This window comes from Psammomys obesus, unplaced genomic scaffold, assembly GCF_907164565.1.
Source record: "Psammomys obesus unplaced genomic scaffold, mPsaObe1.curated_primary_1811, whole genome shotgun sequence".
NCBI classification, from domain to species: domain Eukaryota; kingdom Metazoa; phylum Chordata; class Mammalia; order Rodentia; family Muridae; genus Psammomys; species Psammomys obesus.
This window is the reverse complement of record NW_026596040.1, coordinates 6,678,811-6,693,500: the sequence shown is the minus strand read 5'-3', so window position 1 is coordinate 6,693,500 and position 14,690 is coordinate 6,678,811. Positions and strand designations below refer to the sequence as shown.

The 14,690-nt window shown below is 38.1% G+C and overlaps 1 protein-coding gene across 1 annotated transcript in view; it reads right to left on the bottom strand.

The window, feature by feature from the left end:
* Nucleotides 1–12,559, bottom strand: part of Ythdc2 (YTH N6-methyladenosine RNA binding protein C2) — a 64,649-nt gene extending 52,090 nt beyond the window's left edge. Inside the window, exons 1-6 of the mRNA XM_055622786.1 lie at nt 12,199–12,559; nt 10,867–10,957; nt 7,865–8,061; nt 5,442–5,641; nt 2,224–2,390; nt 878–980 (exon numbers count right to left, since the gene is read on the bottom strand). Coding sequence (XP_055478761.1) covers nt 878–980; nt 2,224–2,390; nt 5,442–5,641; nt 7,865–8,061; nt 10,867–10,957; nt 12,199–12,394 — 954 coding nt within the window. The 5' untranslated portion in view covers nt 12,395–12,559. The remainder of the gene's footprint in view (nt 1–877; nt 981–2,223; nt 2,391–5,441; nt 5,642–7,864; nt 8,062–10,866; nt 10,958–12,198) is intronic.
* Nucleotides 12,560–14,690: the final 2,131 nt, after the last annotated feature.

Sequence of the window (14,690 nt, the reverse complement as noted above, 5' to 3'; positions counted from 1 at the left end):
TCCTCTACAATACTCCACCCAGCAGGGGATCAAAGCAGATGAAGAGACTCACAGCCAAACTTTGGAGAGAGCACAGGGAGTCTTATGGAAGAAGGGGGATATAGACAGACCTGAAGGAGACAGGAGCTCCAGAAGGTCTGAGACCAATAAAGGCAATAAACAAACAAACAAACAAACAAACAAACAAACCTAGGTCCAGAGGGGACTGCAGAATCTGATGCATCAACCAAAGACCATGCATAGAGAGGACCTAGATGTAGGTCCTCCCTGCTCAGATGTAGCCTATAGACAGCTTAGTTTCCATGTGAGTACCCTAATAAGAGGAGAAGAGACAATTTCTGACAGGAAATTTGTTGCCTGTTCCTTGATCACTTCTCCCTGATGGGGCGACCTAGCTAGCCCACAGAGGAAGTCAGTGATGAGACAGGCAGTCCTGATGGGACCTGATAGTTTAGTGTCAGACAGCAGGGGAGGACTTTGTCTATCAGTGGACTAAGGGAGAGGACAGGAGAAGAGGAAGAGAGTGTGAGATCAGGAGGAGATGAGGGAGGAGGCTACAATTGGGATACAAAGTAAATAAATTCTAAATAACAAAAAAGAAAGCTAAGTATAAAAACTGAAAAGTTTTTACCACTTCTAAAATATTCTAAATAGATGCATCATCTGCATAAATGAAAACCATATTTTCAAAAAACTTGTTTATTTCTCCCATGACATCTAAAGGTAACCTCACCTTTATGTTATATAAATATATTTCTAATAATTATACTACCAAATTACCTTGAACAGAATCTACTAAAAAAAGTAATTCATTTTCATATGTAATTAAGTATAAAGCTGTCTCAGTAATATATGGCAGATTCATCAATCATCTTACCACAATAACATGGGTCACAGTTGACAATGTGCTATCGCCTGCCATCAACGTACGAAGCAATACCCCATTAGTGCAAAACGTCAGAAGTGTCTTTGGAGAAACCCTTTTTTAAAATCAGAATGAGATGCACAATTATAAATATTTTACATAATTAAAATACAACTACTTTAAATGTTCAATGTATACACAGTTTAACAAATATTAAGAATTTAACAGGTATATTATTATAAATATTAATGTATTGCTATGTAGCTTGTTAAAGTTATATAACATGCACATAATGTCTGACAATCACAAATTTCATCAAAATAGCTTTTAATTATTTAAGTTATATACTTTTTATATAAGTTATATATACTTTGTTATATATACTTTATGAGTATGTAACTTACATAATTAAAAGTATGTTTTAAAAACTTAAAATTTTTTAGTTCAGCTAAAAAATTACAGTACAAGTGTAAAAAATATTATGGCTACAAACCCAGAAATGCTAACACTATCAAGAAGGTATTGCTAGTAAACAGCACACTAAGTCCCTTCAATCTGTAAACCCAAACTCCCAAGTGTCTCACTTCAGATTTCAGATACTCCATAAGCTTAAGTAGTAAAGTTTACAGTAGTATCCAAGTCCAAAGAAATTCAAAAATTTGATACAGTTGACCCTCAGCATTGTGGATAAGGCATGGTCGCTGTACACTATTATTAACACTGTATCATTACCATTTACTGAATTCCTCTATAAATTCAATGTTTATCAATGTTCTAGACTTTAGATGGCACAGTAGCCTCATTTTATAAAACAACCTAAGTCTCAGCAAGGTGAAACAGCTTATACTTGATCATGACACTGAAACAGGATTTATATCCATGTCTTAGCTGTTCAAAACTTCACTAGGTTTAGAATATGGTACCCAATATCTGAATACAGATTTGCTGGTAGCAAAAGTATCATTTAACTTTTTGGGTTTTGTGAATTTAGTGTTTTTTTTGTTTTAATTTTTTAAATAAAATATAATTAAATAATTTCCCCCTCCCTTTCCTCCTTCCAACTAGCTCCTCCTTATTCCCCCACATTCTCAAATGACACTGCTTTTCTTTATTATTACCACATATATGTGGATAAAGAGCTAAATATGACCTACTAAGTCCAGTTTTGTTTTTGATGGGTTAATCATTTCAGAGCTGACTGCTTAATTCTCCCTCTCTGCAGTCATTCGTTGCTTGTGTTCTTTGTCTAGGGGTGAGACTTTCCCCTTAAACTTAGCATGACCATTTACTGCTATATTTTTAGTAAAATGCACACAGTTAGCCAGTTTTCAGCATGGAGAAAGGCAGGCTGTCTTTACCTGCTTTCTAATCGGATCTGGTAACCAATCGTTTGACCAATCCTTTCCCTTCGCTCTGCAGCCACTCTTTCAGCCACAGCAATAGCTGCTAATCGTCTTGGCTGAGTACAAAATATTCGGCAGGGGATGCCATTTTTAAAGCAATCATCTAACAGGAACTGAGGAATCTAAAACAAAAATTTTAAAACAATATGAAATGGCACTCATTTTCCATAGCCAGAAATAGCAAATCAAATGAAAATCAAATTTCTAAGTACCATAACATGTCAAGACACTCATCTTCAAATCAATAAGTCTCATGTAACTGCCAATAATCAAAGAGAAAGTGTACTTTTAAGAGATTTTTGTTCACAATGCAAACTAAACCTAAGTATTTTAAATGAAATCTAACAAGAAATATTCATGGTAAAGACCTTCAAACACTACTGAAAACCAAAAGTGACCAGATTCCACTGAGAAATGTACTCCTGGATGGTAATGATCACTACCATAGGTTAATCTCCCCCAAATCAGCCTATAGACAATGAAATGACAGAGGCCCACTGTGATTTTTTTAATAGTCAAAATCATCAAGAAAATAAAAATACCTAGAACTGCAAATATTTTTCAATGAAATTCAAGGGGGTCATAAATATTTAAAATAAAAGGTCTCATTAGAACTAGCAGGATGGCTCAGTACTTACAGAACACTCATTGTCCTTCCAGAGAAACTGGGTTCATTCAATTCTCAGCACCCACATGGCAGCTCAAAACCATTTGTAAGTCTGGTCCCTGGGGACCTGACACCTTCTCCTGGTCACCATGGGTACTGCATGCATGTGGTATATAATTATAGTAAGATAACCCAGACCCAGAGGACAAGTGCTGCAAATTCTCTCTCATGCATGTATGATAACTAAAGTGTGAATTGCAATGCTGACAGAAGGGAGGAAACTAAGGGCAACAAGGGGGGGAAGTCTCAAGGGAAGAAGGTAAAATGCAGGGGTAACAGAGAATAATGGAATAGGAAGGGTTCAGCTGATGTATGGGAGCTGAGGGCAAGGTAGAGGAGAGGGTAGAGAAAGACACTAAAAACCTCTAAAAATGTCACATGAAAACCTCCTACTGGAGAAGCTTCTATAAATACATATTATATAAAAGAAGTTTAAATGGAGTTGCCTAAAATGAGGGACAATGCTTCTCTGAGACACAATAGGCTATCAAAAAGAACAGTAGAGTTATATCTTTTGAGTCGTTAGTCAGTGAGGTCACACAGATTCAAACATTACAGCCTATTGCCATTGTTCTTTATTACTCTCCAGACCCTACTGCTTGACAATACCACATACTTGAGGCACAGACATGAAAAAAAATCAAGTTGGTACTGACCTAGAAGCATCCTCCCTACTGACTAGCTTACAGAGTGCTACAGTTGCTATGTATGTTTCTAAGAGAAAATTAATCAACAACTTTACCCAAATGTGATCCCTGTGAGCTATAATAGCTAATGGCCTACCAAGATATGCCCACTGGAACAACTGGAATGTTATGGAAATAAGCCACCAATTTTTTCCTACATTCAAAGCCTGTTCCACAAGATAGAACTCACGCCTGATACTGTTAACTGGGCCAAAACCCTATAACTGGTCATAGGCCCTGGGAGATAATTCCAAATAGTATTACTCTTTAAATTGATATAGTGATACATTACTCATGTTTTATTTATATACCCACAGAGCAGTATATCTCTAAACCCTATCAGAAAAACTTCCCACAGAGGAGACTGATTTATGCAGAGACTTACAACTGGCCAATGTGCAGAGAATAAGAGAATATGGAGTGTTCAGCTCTAAATGGGACAGCAATATCACATCCCTTCGACCAAGGCTCAGGAATCATTGTAACCAGAACAGAAAAACTGTAAGAGCAACAGGAAGTAGATATCTGCAGCAAAACAACATCTGCTAACTGTGTCAGTGTCACTGTACACAGGAACTCACAGTAGCTGTGACTGCTTGCACAGGATCTGTGCAAGATCAAGCCCGTCAAATCCCAGCATGGATAAAAGGGCTCATGTAGTCCTAGCACTAGCTGAGGAGCTACTGGCAACCGATCGCTGCTGATAAAGGAAAAGTCAGTTTTCATCCAGGATGCAGCTCCTGAGAGGCATACTAAGTACACTAAGTGGGTTTTTAAAGAGTGCATGACATTGGGAAAAAGTCATGGCAAGATAAGGGAGAAACTGGAGCACAGGGGAAGGTACACTTGATTAAAATGCATTATATGCATGTACAAAATTCACAAACAAACAAAAACAAAACAATAAAAAAAAAATCTCATTTTTGGATTGGAGAGGTGGCTCAGAGGGTAAGAACACTGACTGCTCTTCCAGAGATCATGAGTTCAATTCCCAGCAACCACATGGTGGCTCACAACCACCTATAATGAGATCTGGTGCCCTCTTCTGGCGTGCAGGCATACATGTAGGCAGAACACTGTATACATAATAATCTTTAAAAAAATTCATTTTTTTTCATTTTCATAATAGCTTCCATGTTATTTATATTATAAACACAAATAAGGAGATATATTGAGAAAATATTTTACTTCCTAAAATGGCTAATAGATTTCTTTAAATTCCGTCAAGCTTTATGGTTCACAGAACAAAAACATCAGGAAAAATTTTAACAGTATCTTAGCATTAAAGTAAAATGAACTAATTATCTGTCTCATGTTATCAATGGAAAAAGGCTCATCATGGTTACAAAGCTACATGAAGACTTGACATCTAATAAAATAACAGAATTTGAACTCCAGCTCCAGTCTCCTCCCAAGATAACAAATCACAAAACTTCTATCTTTATAAAGATCAAATCACTAGTTTAAAAATAAGCAATAACACAGTGCGTGGTGGCATATTCTTTTAATCCCAGCACTCAAGAGGCAGAGACAGAGGATCTCTGAGAGTTCCAATCCAGCCTGTTCTACATAGAAAACACCAGGACAGTCAGGACTAAATAGAGAAACCCTGTATCAAAAAAAAAAACAAATAAAAGGTAATAATTTGAAAGACTTCCTTCCTATAGATTCTCTATATACACTCAAAAACAATTTGTGTATGAAATAACTATTAGAATAACCAAAGGTTTGTTTTTGAACACATAGTATAATTTGACATAAAACTATAAAATGGAATAAACTTGAATTTTTTTTCTATAAACAGCAAAGAAAAAACAAACCTGTGTGGTCTTTCCAGATCCAGTTTCTCCTACAATCAAAACTACTTTATTTTCCTTAATTATTTTAACAATTTCTTCTTGTTTCTCAAAAACTGGTAAAGACTGCCTGAATGAGTCAAATTCAGATTCTCCCCTTTTCACAGGAACTTGAGGTATACCATTGTTGAGTCGCCCACTTGTCTTGCTCATTTCTCGATTTTCTTCAAAAGTGATTAAACAGACAGAAAGTTTATGATCAACAATGAAATGACACATTGAAAATGAAGCTACATAATTTCACATGCTGCTCTTGAATGTTTCTTCTCTACCCAGTCTTCACTACCCAGTGCCTCAACTACTGCCCTCCTGTATGTGTCATTTTACAAGTCACAAGTTTCTGCATCAACTACACAGCAAGTCTTTTCCAAAAGTGTTTCCAATGAATAAATATAAAAGCCAATAAAAATGAATTATGCTATAATCACTAAAACAAAGTCTTAATCTTATAAATTATTTTCAAGTTTATCATAAGCTTCTATCAGTAACTTCAAAATAAAATTTTAAGCAAGAAATAAATAATGTGCATTATAAAATATTACAGGTAATGTAACATTACAAAAAACTCTACATGTTTAAAATGATACATGTACAAATAAATTATTAATAGAATAATATTTGTAAATGCAAAGTACTAATGCTTAATGAATTTTCCAACTGAGCATTTCAACCAATATCCACATATAACAAATCGGGGATAATAAAGAAGGTATTCTCCAAACAGCTCAAACTATTTTTGTGTGTCCACACTTAAGATACTTTAGGCCTCAGGTTACAGTTCAATGATAAGAGTGTTTGTACAGCATTCATGAGACCCATATGGCAAAACTACCAAAACTTTAGAGATAAATAAAAGTGCTTTGATACCTAGGACCATTTATGTCCTATGAGCTGTAGCCCTACTCTGTAGACAACAATAAACATGAAAAACCTACACCAGGCAGTTCGACCATTTTCTCATCTTGAAAGCCATTTTTCTGAATAAAATTATGACTTCATTTGATGACTTATATATCAACAGTTTTTTAGTTACTTGACATACTGATGATTTTTCCTCAGCCCTGAGCAGGAGCTAAAGCCCTAGTTTAAAGCCTTACTCATTAGCTCATCAAGAATTAGCATATCCTCTCCAGGTCTTACTACCTCACCCTTCTTTCATAAGATTCCCTGTACTCTGCCCAAAGTTTGTTAAGTCTCAGCATCTGCTTTGATACCCTACAGGGTAGAGCCTTTCAGGGGACCTCTGTGGTAGGCTCCTGTCCTGCTCCCTGTTTTCTCTCTCTTCTGATGTCCGTCCTCTTTGCCTTTCTGAATGGGGATTGAGCATCTCAGCCAGAGTCCTCCTTCCTGATTAGCTTCTTTAGGTGTACAGATTTTAGTAGGTTTATCCTATATTATATGACTAATATCTACTTAAAAGTGAGTATATACCCTGTGTGTCTTTCTGTTTCTGGGTTACCTCACTCAGGATGATCTTTTCCAGTTCCCACCATTTGCCTGCAAATATCATGATTTCCTTGTTTTTTATTGCTAAGTAGTATTCCATTGTGTAAATGTACCACAATTTCTGTATCCATTCCTCAACTGAGGGGTGCACAGGGGTCTTTTCTGAGATTGATACTCCAACCAAGGACCATGCATGGAGATAACCTAGAACCCCTGCACAGATGTAGCCCATGGCAGTTCAGTGTCCAAGTGGGTTCCATAGTAATGGGAACAGGGACTGTCTATGACATGAACTGATTGGCCTGTTCTTTGATCACCTCACCCTGAGGGGGAGCAGCCTTACCAGGCCACAGAGGAAGACAATGCAGCCACTCCTGATGAGACCTGATAGACTAGGATCAGAAGGAAGGAGAGGACCTCCCCTTCAGTGGACTTGGGGAGGGGCATGGGTGGAGGAGGAGGGAGGGTGGGATTGGGAGGGGAGGATACAAAGTGAATAAACTGTAATTAATAAAAAAAAAAGAAAAATATTTTTTAAAAAAAGAATTAGCATATCAAAGCATAGACACAGAAAAGTCACAGACTTTGACATCAAATCTCAGCAGTGCTTACTGGCTAGTTGAGTAACCTTAAATGAATGGTTTCCCTCTTCTGAGCTCCAGCTTCTTCATCACTCACATTCATACCACCCCAAGGTCACTACTGTGTGGCTAAAATGAGTGATACTGCCAAGCACATGGTAACCGTTCAATGAATAGTATCTATTATTATAATCTCTTAATGCTTTATTTTATTCCACATTTTCCTAATTCTTAATCATTTCTAATACACTCTTAAAACTGAAATTTGTACCATATTAGCTCTAAAAAATAAATTTAAGGTGGAAAAAAATAATGACCAAATAATAGGGTAAATAAGGAAGCTCCCTGGAAAATACATACCAGCTTCAACTGCAAACACATTTCCTCTTTCTGTTTTAGGCAGCAGTTCAGTCCGTTCTTTATTGGTGACAGGAAATCTCTGAATTAGGCTCCTAACAGCATGTTTTGTATTGTGAGTCAAGTTACAGGTCATCAGTGCATGAGCTGTTTCTGATCCATCTTTCTTCTTCACAGTTAGGTATCTATTTGCTCCCTTTCTGAATATTAATAGAAATCATTCATTTACTATATACAGTCAACTTGTTCACATATGACGTATGCCCACTAAAAAAATAAATCTCAAGTGAAACAATGAAAAAAATTCTTTGAGATGTTAAAAGTAACCCACCAAAAATAAAGAAATAAAAATAAAGCAGTCACATGATTATCTTTATTAAAATAGCAAAATGCTACAAAACCAATTTTAAGTCAACAATAACAAAAGAAAAAAAGCCTAAACTATCTATAAATGTTAAAAGTTGAATTTAGCAGACTTCATGGTAGGTGAAACATTACCAATTTTTACTGGGAAGCATACACAGATGGAGGAAATCTGAACAAAAGAACCTAAACATACTGAAACGGTGATGGCTGACTGCTCATGTTCGTATGTCCCACCTGATGCTTTGGGAGTGTGTTACATTACATTTCCAGGAGAGCCTGTTAAAAGAACCACTTTTACTAGCTGAACTAAAATTGTGTTAGATAGCATTGCCAGTAATTATTTCAAGCACTTAATTTGTAAAAAAAAAAAAAAAGATTTTTCCCAAGCTTATGACTATACTCCTCAACTCTGTAACAGCTCAAGTTCCTGGCTGGGTGCCTGTTTAATTAAAACAGAATTGACCATATCTTTTATGACTTCTGTAAGTCATAAAGCCAAGAGTCTCAGGTAAAATGTTACATACACAAGAAGTCCAAAAATGTGCTCTGAAAGGTTTAATAGTTCATGCCTGCATTTAACCAAGTTGTGCTTGTTAAGAACTCAGCTCTAAAAAGCATAGATTTACACTTTTGTGTGGGAATTCCAGCTTCATTGTGTTAGTGGTGAGAACATAAGTAAATTATGAACTCTAAGCCCAAGATAATAATACCTACTCTGAAGTAGGTATTCATATGATTTAGAAGTTAGACACAAATTATAGCATCAATAACAGAGCAGGTTTTAAATAATTAAAGCAAAATAAATAAATAATAAAAGCTATTAAAAAAATCATTTCAGTTACCCAAAATATTTCATAAATTTTCATTTGCTAATGTAACTCTCATAGAGAAATGAGCAACAGAACGACAAATTGTAAAAATGACATTATCTTCTACTTTTCTGAATTTTCATTAAATATAATTCTGTCAATAATATCTTCTCCATAAGACCATAAAACTGGGGCCAGACTTGCTGCCAACCCCAACAAACTAAGTGAATCCCCATGAGTGACTCCTGTGAATCCACATGATGGACGGAGGGAACTGCTGCACGTTTTCCTGACTAGCACACATGTGCCATGGCATGTGTGCACATTTGTGTCCTCACATGTATAAATGCATAAACGTAAAAAATACATGTAAAGAACACTGAACTCAGGGCTAAACTATAGCTTTAGCTGTCTGACTTAGAAGTGCAGCTCTTACTTTACTACTATTTAAATTTCTGTCTGTTCCTTATTGAATACCAGAATGAACAATGAGTTCTTAATGTTGTTATCTACTTTCTAAGTACTCAGTAATGCCCTACATGATGAGATAAAAAAACAATCTAAATTAGCTGGGTGTGGCAACGTATGTGGCAAGGTCAAAGGCTGAGAATCTTGGACTTCAAGGTCAGCCTGGGTTACCAGAGACTCTGAATCAAAAGAAAATAAAAAATTAATCTGGTCGAAAACTTTTTATTTCCACAGTGAATTGGAAACACTAGAGTCCACACATGTCCTCTGTAGTAGGTTCTTTTGTGGCGTTCCACACCACCTGAAACTTTAGTTAGTAAAGGAGCAAAGACCCAATCTCCTGTGCTGTTCATTTCATAAAATCTTAACCACAGCGGGTGGAAACAATGTTGAAATGAAGTAAGCCTGAGAGAAGAGTCTGGAGGCTAGTGTTCACTCAGTAATAATCTTTCAATTAATTAACTATATAATCAAAAGTAAATTATATTAGTTCTATAACACTGTATGCTGCTTAATAAAAATATCTCTAACACATCTATGAAATAAGATGCTTTAATTTTCTTTAAAAATTATCTTGAGAAGCTTTGTTATGTTTCACCTTCAACTAATTTTTTTCTCTGAAATTACTTATACTGAATATATACCAGACACTATGGTAGAGTTTGTGATTACAAAATTGAGTAAAACATATGATTCTTTCCTGAAGCCCACCACCAAACTAAGGAGTCACACTGAAACTCCTATAACACACGCTACATTTGTGTGTAAAACTAATTCAAATTAAGCATTTCAAGTTTAAATCACCACTGAAATTTTTCTGATATTTAGTACACTAATAAGAAAACCTGACATGAATAATGGAGGTTATATTCACTTTTTTAAATGTTTAAACGTATTTTATGAATAAGTATAAATTCAGTGGTTCAAGCGAAGGTCATTGGACAACCATGAGGAGCCCATTCTCTCCTTTGACCTACTCAAGGCTGGGTCTCACTTGTAATTTCTACCACTGTACAAACCACTGGCACATTCTGCAGTCTCCTGCTACCATTTCACCATGGTAGGACATAGTTGTCAGTGTTTTAACTACAGACGCTTTACTTTTTTTTCTTTTCTCAACCTGGATCTGAGGACGGAATTCAGGTTGTCAGGCTTACACAATAAATGCTACCAGGTGAGCCATCTCCCTGGCCCTAACTTATTTTCTGCACCTGGAGGTAAGGTGTGTCGGAGGTAGAAAAGCTGATCTTGGTACAGACCTAAATATATCTACATATACTATAATTAAGAAGTGCAGTCAAAACACATTTATCATTTTTGTAGAAAATAATTTTGTAAAAGTAAGAAAAGCTGTAAACTTACCCTTTACTTTTAGAAACTAAACCAAGAGACTGACTCAGCCGGTGAATAAAGGCTCTTTCCGTACTGGTCAAAGAAGAAGGAAATTCCATTTCTATGTAGAAAAAAGGGTTCCACTTATAGACAATTATAGATATAAAATACAAAAAATACATATAAGCATATGTGAAAAGCAGTAACTCATGTCTATTAGAATTCTGATATTAATTTTTAATATTTATTTAATCACAGTGCACGTGTGTGTGTGTGTGTGTGCATGTCTGTGTGTGAATCATATGCATACAGTGCCCACAGGTCAGAAGAGGTATCAGATTCCCTGGAGCTGAGTTATGGATGGTTTTAAGCCACCATTAGTTGCTGGGAATCAAACCTGGGTCTTCTGCAAGATCAGTCAGTGCTCTTAACTACTGAGCCATCTCTTCAGCCCAGAATTCTGATATTAATCTTTAAGCTACATATAAAACCTAAATATGATAAAGGACTCTGAAACTCACCAAAAGATTACTCACCTGTCTGTGTTGAAATCTTACACTGATATAACTATGGACATATTCTTACTAACTTAATTTATTCCTGTCTTAACAAAACTGTATTTCCTTCAACAATCAGGTATGTTCAAGCATTATGAATTTTCAAGCTGTTCTCAAAATTGTACAGGGCTCCTATTCGGTATTTCAGACTGGATTTGTTATAACATTTTGCCAAGGCTTTGTTTCTGTCAAATATATGTTTCAAAATCATTTTGGACTATAAGCCACATAAGTAAGGGGTCTCCTATTGGTTAAGCCAAGATGAGCATTCAATACATTACTGCAGACAGCACAGGTAAGCTCAGGACTGTAGTATGAGGCCGGTAGCCAACAGGCCTCTAACCTGATGAAGTGTGAACACACAAGGCCAAAACATTTTTAATTTGTGTTCGATTTGCTAAATTTCAATAAACCCCTATATACTGGAAATGTTTTTACTTATCCCATTTCCTTCCGCTCCTCGGAAGCTTTTGCTGCTTAAAGTAAGGTTACACCTTCTTTTCAATAATTTTGATAATGGTGATAGGAGCTTACCAAACTCCTAAAAAAAAAAAAAATGTTGACTTAGCAGCGTAGGGTTGCAGAAAAGTACCTGGGAGAAGAACATTTTCCCACCTGGGAGCAGCCTAACCTTTCCACCTTCTGATGCCCGGCGACTGCTAACCCCATCAACCCACAAAGCATCCCACCCCACAACCAACAGTCGCGACAGGCGCAGGACGAGGCCCAGCCCTCGGTTCAAGCCCACCTCGGGGCGGGCCTGGGGGCGGGTGTCAGACAGCAAGGTCCCCGGTCAGAGCCTCACCTCGCTGGTCACCATATCGGAAGCGCTCCAGAGCGATGTTGACAGCGATCTTCACCTCCTCGTCGATACGAATGTCTTTGAGCCCCTTGGCCCGGCCACCGCCTCCAGGACCACAAGAAGCGGGGCCGCCGCCGCCTCCGGTGCCGCCTCCGCCAGGAGCCGGCGGCCGCGGCGAGACGCTGCTCGGCCTGGACATGGCCCTGAGGAGAAGCTCGCTCCTCGTGGGAGCGGCCAGGCCTGCTGCCAGCGAGCAGTGACAGAGACAGAGAGCCCGTGAGGCCGCGGCCGACCTACCGCCTCCGCAGGCAGCGGGAAAGCTCCACTCAGCAGCGGTGGAAAGGAGAGCGCCCGCACCGCTGTAGCCCGGAGGAGCGTCGGGGCCGCGCGTGATGACGTCACCGAGGGCGCGACGCGCGTGACCCGAGAGCGCCCGGCTAGGCGGACGCTGCCTCGGGGAGTTCCGCGACTTCCCGGCCCCCCGCCGCAGGGGTGATGCTGAGAGCCAAAGTCTCTCCGCCAGTGGAATTTAATTGGAGGACACATTATTCAGTTGCCCCCTCCTTCACTTAATGCTTCACTCTTTTCCTCAGGAAGGCTTTTTTTCTGCCAGCGTTAGATTCACAAACTCCAATGAAACACGGGTTTGCCCGCCTTTGGGGTTCATGGTGTGGGAGCAGAGTAAGTACATTGAATAGACCAATTGGTTTAACTTTGGAGAACGAATAACGTCTTGGCTTATGTCTTTTAATCTGAGACACATTGAAAACTTGGTTATCCGAAATAGAACTTTTTTACCTGGCAATCCTAAATGGGAGTGAAGCCCCCCCCCCCCAATAAAAAAGGTAAATGATTATGTGATAGTTATTAAGTGCTCACGGATTGTAGTAACAGTCCCTCGGAGAGTCAGAACGAAAGCAATGAGGACAGTAATGTTTTTGTTGTAGTTTTGTTTTGTTTTTTGAGGCAAGATTAAATGTAGAAGTAGGACCTTCTCAACAGCTGGGAAGATTATGAGACCTCCCATTGGCTCAAATAGAATCCAGCTAACATATTTGATTCCAATGTTTTAAATTCCTTCCATTCTGGTCTTACTATTGTCATTCTCGAGAGAGCAAACAATATGATCGTTTTCGGTTTTCAAAATAGGAGCTAGAAAGTAGTAACATGCCTTCCTGTGCAGCCTTCTGGTTGCTCTCCACTGCAGCTGGAACACAGCAGAAATTTGTCACTGTAACACTCAAGACCCTCAGTGATATGGCTTGTGCCAATGCTTCTACCCTCACATTGCTCAGAGGCACTTAATTCTGTTTTGTTGGGGTTTGCTTTGCTTGGGTGGTTTTTGTCTTGGAGAAGGCAGTCTTCCTCTGAGAATTCCACAAGGAGGCCTCTGAGTCATAATTTAGAATGGGATTCTGTCCGCTATGCTTTCTAATCTTCTGTTATCATTTGCCACATTTGAAAGTGTTTTTATTTGCTCTTGCCAAAAGTTCTAAGCTCCTAAGAACACAAACCTTATCTTGTTTGTCAGCCTTCTGTACTTGCACACCCAGGTATTTTTCACATCTACAATTAAAATTGGCATCTCTGCTCTCAGAAATTACTCACTGATTTCCTTGAGCTGCCTGTTTCTTAGACTGACTAGTAGGTACTAGAGATGGACCTATAATACCCCTGTTGCCATCTAAAACAAGTAACTAGCTTTGAGGGTAGCCTAAGCTAATTGCCAGAAGATATATTATGAACTTTGTTTTAATACATGAGAAAATATGCCACAGGAAACAAATCTCTCTTCACCACCACAACCAACAACAACAAAACACCATGATAACATATATAGGGAATTTGCACAGAAAACCCTTTCAAGTCATTCCCAGTTTAGGTTCTCTCAAGTAAGTCCATGTTTTCACAGGTTGGATCCTTTGATGGATGGGATCTTGCCCTAAGGACACCTTTCTTATAACTCAAAGTAACCTGCTAGATTTATCTTTAAAGTTGTAGTCCTAACAGTTACAGCTGTTTTCTCCACACATGCCTTATTTGCACCTTTACACTGGCTTACACTAACCAAACTTTACATTTTTCATATTTCTTTGTTCAGTCTCACTCTGTCACACACACACTGGAGATCTTGATGAGAGTGCTAAGTACCACAGCCTAAATGATATGCTGTCTTTAAATTTCCTCCAAACAAATTAATCCATTTCTTTCTTTTTTTTTTTTTTACTTCAACTTCACTCAATTTTTTAGGCAGTAAGAAGCCAGATCCTTTGTCAGACGTAATACAAATGGTCTTTAGCCCAGTTCTTGACCAAATCCTTGCTCTTTTCTGAAACCTAAAATACCAGGCCTCTACTGTCACATTTCTCTTAGCATTCTGATTTCTCAGACTGCTACCAGAATTCTAGGTCTTCTCTAGCCTAAAGTGTGGAGGAATTTTAATTCAGAACATTGCTGCTCTGGCAAGAGATCACATTCAAAGACCTTCTAGGTCT